The 10,182-nt window shown below is 32.3% G+C and overlaps 1 protein-coding gene across 1 annotated transcript; it reads right to left on the bottom strand.

The window, feature by feature from the left end:
* Positions 1 to 2,323: 2,323 nt before the first annotated feature.
* Positions 2,324 to 9,898, bottom strand: LOC134697778 (sushi, von Willebrand factor type A, EGF and pentraxin domain-containing protein 1-like). Its single transcript, XM_063560064.1, has 7 exons — positions 9,880 to 9,898; positions 8,527 to 8,706; positions 7,565 to 7,744; positions 6,602 to 6,781; positions 5,761 to 5,940; positions 4,580 to 4,759; positions 2,324 to 2,617 (listed from the first exon to the last, which is right to left on the bottom strand). The coding sequence occupies exons 1-7, from the start codon at positions 9,896 to 9,898 to the stop codon at positions 2,427 to 2,429; spliced, it is 1,110 nt and encodes a 369-aa protein (XP_063416134.1). The 3' UTR covers positions 2,324 to 2,426.
* Between the last annotated feature and the right edge of the window lie 284 nt (positions 9,899 to 10,182).

Below are 10,182 nucleotides of genomic sequence, written 5' to 3'. Positions count from 1 at the left end.
AGAACTTTTGTTATTCTTTATCTTGATAATAACAACGTACATGTACACACATGTTGGCGTATGAATACACAACGTTAGAGTGGGCGTGTCGCCATCAAAATTGACAACATTGAAAATAAAACTTATTATTTAAACCAATCAGTAGACAGTAAATACACAAAATTTATTTATTTCAAAATTAATCTTCAGATGCTTGTTCACATCATGGTTAATCGTTATACGCCAAAGAATTAGTTCTTTGTGCGCAGCCTCCATTCAAACGGATAACCGCATCTTAACGTCTTCTGATTCCTGCCATAAGTCGACTGATGTGTTGTTAAGGTAGCAGCAACCATTCTTGACGAAGGGTATTGTTTGTTTCATGACGTGTTTGAACTGGGGTGTCCTTTCGTGTATTTTACGCCCAATAGTGTCCCATATATGCTCGATATGGTTCAAATTCGGGCTACGATTGGGCCAAGGAAGATAAACCTAATTCCATTGGAACAATGGATCTTCCCCCACGACGCTTATTTCCAACTTTGGCGAGCTCTGCACTGTATTGGATACGGTCATCCGTGTGTCTGTTCGTAGGCAAAGGTCTCCGAAATGGTATTATCGCACGATAACCAGTAGCGATGAGCCGATCTCGAACAGTTCTTGTTTAAAGGCTCATGTATATGGTCATCGATCTCTTTTTAGGATTGTATTGTTTGCAATGTGTTAACTTCTGAACAACCTTAATTATGCTTGATTTTCCCTAACAGATGTTAAAAGGGTCTTCTTGGCCTCGTAAGGTCTTTAACATCGTTTCTTGCCTGATTTTTATTCTTAAAACGACATATAGTGAAATGCTGATGACCAACAATACGTGCAATTGTCACAGCGACAAACCTGTTTCCCTCGTGCTGATAATCTGCCATCTTGTTGCAGTTATGAGTTGTGGATGACGAATTACAAGGTGTAAATCACATAACTTTATAAACTAGGTTATTTTAAGTGTTGAAAACAATGAGGATAAAAACATCTGTTTTAGTGTTTATGAGTACAGTAGCTGCATGTGTAGATTAGAACTGATATATTCGATATTTATTGATTGAACTCAGGTGATATTTGAATAATGTTTTTAAAACTAGTTCCAAGGGGTACAATCGAAATCACGTGATGGATATACACACACCGGAAGTAACAGTCGAGCAGACCGCTTGAAAGGTAAGTAGTCGTATTTACTTGTTTATATCAATAAAATTTGATAAATAATGTAGTGCACCGAATGTCGGATACTATCTAATTTTAAAATACACAATTATCATTGCTGGGAAGCGTGCAGTTAATGCTCACACTTTGACACAGTTATCCGTCGAAAATTTGGAACTGTGTTTGCAATAACTGCACGCTTTCTAGCAAAAACAATTGTGTATTTTAAAACTACATACTATCCGACATTCGGTGTGCCATCTTATTAATCAAAATTTAATTGATATAAACAAGAAAATGCAACTCCTAACCTTTCAAGCGTCGAGTTCGACTGTAACTTCCGGTGTGTGTATATCCATCACGTGATTTTGATTGTACCCCTTGAGTTCTATTTCAACAAATTATTTAACAAAAAAATTTAAAAAAAATTTCAATTTCAATTTCAATTTGGTGTTGCTATACTTTTTTCCATCTGTATATGTATGCCGATAACACATTTTGAATGACTAATGTTAGATTACTTTACGTTTGTGTCAAACAATATTTACGTATGTACAAAGTATATTTACAGAATCGCAACCATAATTAGGTTGTACAGATTTCAGAAAGAGTATGATAAAATTTAAAATTATCAATTGATTTCTTGTGTACAGTTGGCTCATTTGCAATTAGACTAAATACTCTGTTTTATAAATATCATTGATATGAGAAACGACGAAAACTTTAAATATTTATCATCTTTAAAGTAAACAAGTTTACAAAATCTGATAGTATCCTAAAAATCAAAATGAATGCAATGAGGAGAAAACTAGCCCTTTCACTGAGAAAGAAACTTAACAAAAAAAGAGGACGACTTTGCTGCGTTCGATGGTTGATTTTTTGGTCAATATATCTTGATTGTGCCCCACTCTAGATCTAAAATCTACACACGTTTCGAAAATATAAAATAAAGAAAATAATTAGACAAACTTTAACTCGTCAATAAAGAGTCCAACTGAAACGGATATAAGAAACAAACATTTTTATACAATGAACAAAAAACAACAGCTGCAGTTGTCTTTGTTTATTATTAAATGAGATTTAAGATCAGCTATATATAAAAGCAAAACTATGTAGAAGTTATTATTATGAAAAAAAACACCTGAAATTCAGAATGTTAATCACTTTATTGTCTAGAATTTTCATTTGATATTCAGCTAATAAGGTAAATATCAGTTTCACAGTTTATGTAAATGCACAAGGGATGGTGTTTATGAAGGTATGCATATTTTTAATAAGGCTTTGAGTGTTTTAGATAATTTCTTCTTTTTTCCTTTATTCGTTTTGGTCTTCTTCTTCTCATAGCTTCCTTTAGAACTACGACTGTCAGATTCATTCTCCGAACTATTTTCATTTTCCATGAATTCAAAAAATATAGCACAAAGGTATTTTAAACTAATTTCTGAAAAAGAAAAAAACCCACTGATTATGAATTGTATTTTTCCAGATAATACAAAATAACTAAACCCAAAATTTAATTTAAAATGGAGGTCATTCGTAAAACATGTAAAATCTTACAATATTAGGCGTTCAAATTGGCAGTCAACAGAAAGAAGGGATAAAAAAACAAACGATTTACGTATTTTGACTTATTCGTTCGTTATCAGCTTACACATCAATCTGACAAGAATCCAGAAAGACAAATGTACTTAAGCTCTCAGCCCAAAAGTGTAGAAGATACAACTGTTTCGTTTCAAATGTAATAATTTAATTTTGGATGTAACGTGTCTTCTGATTGGCTGACGTTATTATGTTATCAGCCCACCTGCATAATTTGGTCATGTGACCGTGACGTCATCAACATTATTTTCATGGTTTTCTACGGTTTAAAAGGAATTTAGAATTAAATTATAAGTAATGACTATAACAAAATTCTGTCTATTCGAAATAACATAAAAAAAATGTGGTGCATCAGTGTGTTCCACATTTTTTATGTGAGTTTTTCATCGACAGAAAAAATATTACAGTCATTCCTTAAAAAACGAGTGCAAATACGATCAAAGTATTAATAAAAAAGCGAGAATATGTGGAATACGTGTCACGAAGACAACTATTTATCACGGTTCAAATGTAAACTATTATTGACATTTGTACGAGACAAACCGATAACATAAAGTTGCCTAAAAAAGTCACAAACATACAAAGTGTAAAATAATTATCTTAGAAAAATGAACGGCCGTCTATTTATTACAAAGTACCATAAACAAAATGACACACATGACCTAACAACAACCAACGAATTGCAGGCTCATGAAGCAGGACAGGCAGGTAAAGAACATAGGGGAAAATGCATGATTGTAAGCGATATATTAAAAATGTTAAACATTCCCTAACCTGGGACAGTGGTGTAACAGCAGGACATAAATACAAGCTGTAAAAATAAGTTGCAATGGGTTTGCCTGAAGAAAGTGGCACCTTGCAAGATTTAAGGAAGCTGGCTTGTCATGTTTTGGAGTTTTGGTAAGATTTTCGGAATCCTCTGGTTTATCCATTTGAATGCATTAACAAATTTTGCCCGGTGATCCCAATTTTTCTTTTAATAATTCTATTTCATGTAAAATGATAAGCTGTCTGTTAAAGTCTTTAAAAATTTTAATTACTTTTTAATAGTTTTTGATGACTTTAACTTGTCTAGGATAAAGCTAAGAAAAGTCAAGAGAGAACATTTTCCCGCCAAAATTTCAATGGCTAATATATCAAAAACGAGTACGGTGACCTATTAATTTTGTTTTGCTCTTTGGGTTCCTTTATTAATCCCCTATCAATATAAACTAGTGTTTTGAAAAGTTAATTACTTTGAAACTGAGAAGCGAGCTCCCTTAACATTGGTTCGTGTGATATGTTTTTACGAATAGGAGTACTAGTCTACTGACAGAATATGTGTAATCTTATTTTTGGGAAAAAGTTTATCGACAAAATTTTAGTTTTTCATCCCAACCAGAACACATTATACACTGAATCGACTTGTGTTTGTTTAAAAATTCTTAATATTGCTCGCTTAGCAGAAAAAACGAAATACCACATTTTAAGCCATCTGATCTGACAGGATATTGAAGACACGACCTTCAGCATTTTATGCTATCACACGTTCACGTGATCACTGATGCTCTATCTTCCCACATAGTGGCACGTGATTGTTTTGCATACACTTGATTATCAATGTCTTATATATCGGTCTTGCTTTATTATATTACGATCGTAAAATTTTATTTTATATGGTTTAAATATCAAATGTACCGTGTAATTATGCTTTTGATTTAATTTTTCGATGAACTTTTTCTACCAGAAGAAATTTTGTTTATCTAATAGAATATTCAATGCAGGGATGTAATTTTTTAATAATTTTATCTAAGGGTATACTCACTACAAACTGGAGGATGTCCACTCCATGTTCCGTCAGCTTGACATGAACGTTTGAGATCACCAGATTTTACTTCATATCCAGTTATACAAGTGTAAGTTATGGTATCTCTGAATATGTAGCTCGAATGCGTTTTTTCTTTAGTAAACTGACCATTTTCTGGATCTGTACAACTAACTGGCACTGATATGATGAAACAAAAAACAAGTGAATTCAAATCATTACTTAATACTTGGAGACAAGTGTTGAATTGATCAATCAACACACAGATATAAAACCCGAATTTTTATTTAGCCAACATTGTTCGTCAATGTGAACTGAACATGTTAAAACAGCATGATTCCAGTTTGATTTGTTTGATTTTTTTTTAAGGAATCATATTTGTCATTATAATGAAAATGTCATCTGAATATTCCATTCAACTGTAATTATATATAATCTAGAAACAGTCCCGAAGCACTACATTGACAAGTTCAACCCGACTTACATTAACTCCTACAAAAATCGGTTGGCCGAAGTCAGACATCAGTCGAATTCTTCATGGCTAGTAGACACATTCCGTCATTATTTTCAATGAGTGTTCTTACAAACAAAAATAAAAGTTCGGAAATTTAGCTAGGAAATAAAAACATTATCGTTGTTATATATTCAGACATTGATAAGTCGAAAGCAAATCCGCCTGGCATACCAACCCAGAGGTCATCATACTAATAGCAAGAAGGAAATAATATAGATGACATTTTAAGGAAACCTAGTGGTTTGAAACATGGTGTAATGGTTAGCTTCACCCTCGACTTATATGACTTATTTAAATATACATGTACCGCTAAATAACAACATAAAGTAGCATGAATAAAATAAATAACTAATATAAATATACATTACAACATGCAGACTAACGAATTGCTAAGTGATACTCGTTTTCTTTTGATAATTATGTGAGTGGATGTTCATGTTTACCTTTATTGTATCGTTGCTTTATGTTTGTTATGTTTTTTTGGAACCGGTAATTTCGCTCTCAACCTCTTGAGGCCATCAACTAATCTTCAATACCGCGGGAAAATTCCGTCCCTTAACTAAATTCAACGTCTGTAGTAAAATTGTATACATTTAAACTTTACATTGAATAAAATCAACAGAAATAGGATCAATTGCTTACTATAGTCCAAGAAAAAAATGCATACCACAAACTGGGGGACTTCCACACCATGTTCCGTCATCTCGACATGTACGTTCGAGGTCACCAGACTGAACTTCATATCCAGGAATACAAGAGTAGGTTATCGTTTCCATATAAGTGTAGCTTCCGGCGGAAGGCCCTGTTGTAAACTCTACTGTTTTGGGAACTACACAAAAAATTTGGGCTGAAAAATGAGAACACAGGTTGTATTAAAACATTTATTTAAAAGCTTGCAGCAAATTTGTATCAACTGTTTTAATCAGTAATATGATTGTTACAGTGGTTTAGTTTCAAAACTACCAGTTAGTCATTGTGGTCATTCATCTTACACAAATTAAAAAAAATCAGCAAATATGCGTTTTTTTTTTAACTTTAGTGCTAAGTTTTCGGAGTCAATGATCACAACTGTACAACGTACACCATTTGTAATTTCATATTTGTGTAGTAACGTGAATGTAGATTTTTTGTTTAGTTCCATCATAATACCATATGCACATCAATTTAACAAATTGTATAATTTTCTCTACTCACCTCATTATGAAAACTTAAAATTCAACCGCCAAACAGTTGTATCATTTTTTTTTTATTATTAATATTGATGTTGGTTGAATATCAATTTGTGAATTTAAGTTTTGTCACTAATTGTCATTGCCACATTATCATGAAATGTTCCTTGAAGAAAACTGTGATAATGCTTCCTTTCAAAACACCATATATTGAAAAGACAAATTCATTGTTTTATCGACCGCAGATATAATAGCAGAGACCTGAAAATTTTACGAATTTTTATATAATGATCCAAGCGTTATTATAGTGAAACTAAAAATGTGAATACAAATACACACTACAAACTAGAGGACTCCCGCTCCATGTTTTGTCTTTAAGACATATACGTTCTAGGTTACCAGATTGCACGTCGTAGCCTGTGTTACAAGAGTAAGTTATCTTATCGAGGTAATTGTAGCGTCCGTCAGCTGGTCCTGTTGCAAAATCTACAGTTTCAGGAACTATACAGACGATTGGGGCTGAAAGATAATAGCATAATTTTAAATCAACCAATTATTGAATAGCTGGCCGCAAATTAAATTTGGATTTACTTTTTTCATCAACAAGGGGTATTTATAAAGGCTATCCGGCGTTGTTTGTTAAATCTCAGTATTTTTTTTAAATAATACATCATGAAAGACAAAATATACCATTTTTCCAAGCTTTCGTTTGAATCGGCAGGAATAAGTTTTTTTAATGTTAGATGTCGTTTCATTTTAATTCATTTTATATTTAGTTTTTCCTTTTTACATCTTAATGATTTTGTACTTAAAGTATGAACTGCTATTGTCTTATTAAAATAACGTGTTTTCGTCATTTTTAGAATAATTTAAGCATACTAGCATAATGTATGTGTTCATCTTTTGTTCTAACATTTCTGTTTGTTGCAAAATAAGATTTAACCGAAAAAAGCTGTTGTTGCATCGATTAAAAGATATTTGAAATCATGATGTTAGTTTCATAACATTTTAAGAAAATTTAGGTTTCGAAAATTATTGTAATTTAGATTCTGTCATGTCCATATTGAAAAACTTATTAGAATTTTTCACGAACATCTTAAGATTTTGTAGGAATGTTTCCATTCAACATTTTTTAAAAGTATTAAAAAACTGGTTCTTGTTTCACTGGCTGCTGATTTTATCTTTGTTCAAAAGTTATTTCTTTATGTAAGAACAATGTTTAACTATTTCAAACATTAATTAAACGAAACCAAACAACATTAGGCCAATTATCAAACTTTAAATTATAAAACAAATACACACCACAAACCGGCGGACTCCCGGTCCATGTTTTGTCATCTTGACATGAACGTTCTAGGTTACCAGATTGAACTGCATGTCCTATGTTACACGTGTAAGTTATCTTATCGAGGTAATTGTAGCTTCCGTCTGTAGGTCCTGTTGCAAAATCAACAGTTTTGGGAACTATGCAAACGATTGGTGCTGAAAGATAATAACAATGATCAAATGTAATCAATTGTGGAACAGCTGGAAGCAACTGTATATCCCCTTTTAATCAGCATAAACTACTTTAAACTGTTTTGTTTTAAATACTACTACTTAGTCATTTTTTTCTATACACTTACAATGTATATGTAGCATTGCTAAAACCACAGTATTAATTCACATGTTGAAAAATCTACGGGCTCGAGAGCTAAACCAACAACTGGAGCTGAGAGATGACAACACAAATTAAATGCAACCAAGGATTGAATAGCTGGCAGCAAATATGTATTTCTTTGTTATCACCGTTGCATTTGGACATTGTTTAAGTTGTAAAACAACCATTGTGGTCAATCATCTGACACAAAATTGTTAAACTTCATGAGCTCGAGAATACTGCATATTTTGTTATGTATTTGTATTCAATTTTTTTAAGCTATACATCATGCATAACATATATAATATAACGATGTCAGTTAAATAGCTTTGTGTGTAAGTTTCGGTTTCGAAACTTGTTCGACTCGACACGTGCACTCTGTCATGCAAATATTAAAGTAGTATTTTTGTCAATTTCCTTAGTATGTGAAGGCATATTCGCTTTCAACATATTTTAAAAAGTCCTAATGTGTTTTTCTGTTTTCAATGACAGCTGATTTTATCTATTGTCAAACGAAATTTGCTAGTGAAGGATAATTCTTATTTCTTTTACAATACTTACGTTTAATGAAACCGACAGAAAGGATATCAAGTATCTATCTATAAATTTAAAAACAAATGCATACCACAAACAGGCGGACTTCCGCTCCATGTTTTGTCATCTTGACATGAACGTTCGAGATTACCAGATTGAACTTCATAGCCTCTGTTACAAGAGTAAGTGATTTTGTTGAGATAATTGTAACTGCCGTCAGCAGGTCCTGTTGCAAAATCGACAGTTTCGGGAACTATGCAAACGATTGGTGCTGAAAGATTGTAAAATACATGAAATGTCACTGATGATTGTACAGCTAGTAGCAACTGTTTATTCCCTTTTAATCAGCACAAACTATTTACAATGGTTTTGTTTTCAATACGACTACTTAGACATTTTTACCATTCACTTATATACAGCATTGCTTAAACTAAAGCAATCATTTATATGTTTTTAGTATAACATAACGGTATTTACAGTAATGGACATGATGGATTATAATATCGGAAAATGTACCATTAAGACAAGTTTCCTTAAATTTTGCTCAAACTAGTTTTCAATGAGAGGTTGTCGTTATAGTATTTGTTTCTTAATGTATAGTCATCGTTAAAAACTTCAGTATTTCAATACAGCAGTATAACACGGTGTCGGGTAATATCACCAGCCCAGTAGTCAGCACGTCGGTGTTGACATGAATATCAATTATATGATTATTTTTTATAAGGTTCTTGTTGACAAAACTTTGATTTTTTCGAAAAGCTGATGATTTCCTTATCCGATAATTGATTACCTTGGCCGTATTTGGCACAAGTTGTTGGAATTTTGAGTAATCAATGCTCTTCAACTTTGTTCTTGTTTGGCTTCAAAACTATTTTGATATGAGCATCACTTTTGAGTCTTATGTAGACGAAACGTGCGTCTGGCGTATACAATTGTAATACTGGTACCATAGATAACTAATTAAAACTGTGGAAAGGTCGATTAAAGTACATATTGAAATGTTAAGATTTTCCTGTTATATTTATGGAATATTCAATTATATCATGAAATCTCTTGTTTTTAATGTTGTTTTATTTATTTTCCTGCAATTTCCGTCCTATGAGAACTGATGTTTCTAACCTGGTTTCAGGTACTCCGTTCCAAGTATCAGGTCAAAGCAATACTGAATGGTGCGATCAGGAACCAGTCTATGTTTAATTTAATTTTCCATAATTCTTGTGCACAAGGTTCTCAGCATGTGAAGATATGTTTCTATTCTGCATTTTTGTCATTGAAATCTTATTTTTCTGTTTTGACAGCTTGCAAATTTATATAGTATCTGATATATTTTTTTTAAGGAGAGGCTTAAACTTTCACGTATAAATATATATATATTAAATGAAATCAATCATCAATTTATCAATTATCATTTTATAAATTCTAAGAACCAATACAAACCACAAACTAAAGGATTTCCGCTCCATGTTCCGTCATTTTGACATGTACGTTCGAGGTCACCAGATTGTACTTCATATCCAGTGTTACAAAAGTAAGTTATCTTTTCGAGATGATTGTAGCTTCCGTCAGTGGGTCCTGTTGCAAACGGTATAGTTTCAGAAACCTTACAAACAATTGTCGCTAAAAAGAAGGGGAAATATGAAGGGAACATTACAAATTCATGTAGAATGAGTCATTGTGTATATCATGCTGCAGTAATATTTCATCGTTATGTTGTCGTTTCAGTCTAATTTTTTTTCTTATTCCCAAT

Source organism: Mytilus trossulus, chromosome 14 (genome assembly GCF_036588685.1).
Source record: "Mytilus trossulus isolate FHL-02 chromosome 14, PNRI_Mtr1.1.1.hap1, whole genome shotgun sequence".
NCBI classification, from domain to species: domain Eukaryota; kingdom Metazoa; phylum Mollusca; class Bivalvia; order Mytilida; family Mytilidae; genus Mytilus; species Mytilus trossulus.
The sequence above is the reverse complement of the archived record's forward strand: the minus strand, read 5'-3'. Positions and strand labels throughout refer to the sequence as shown.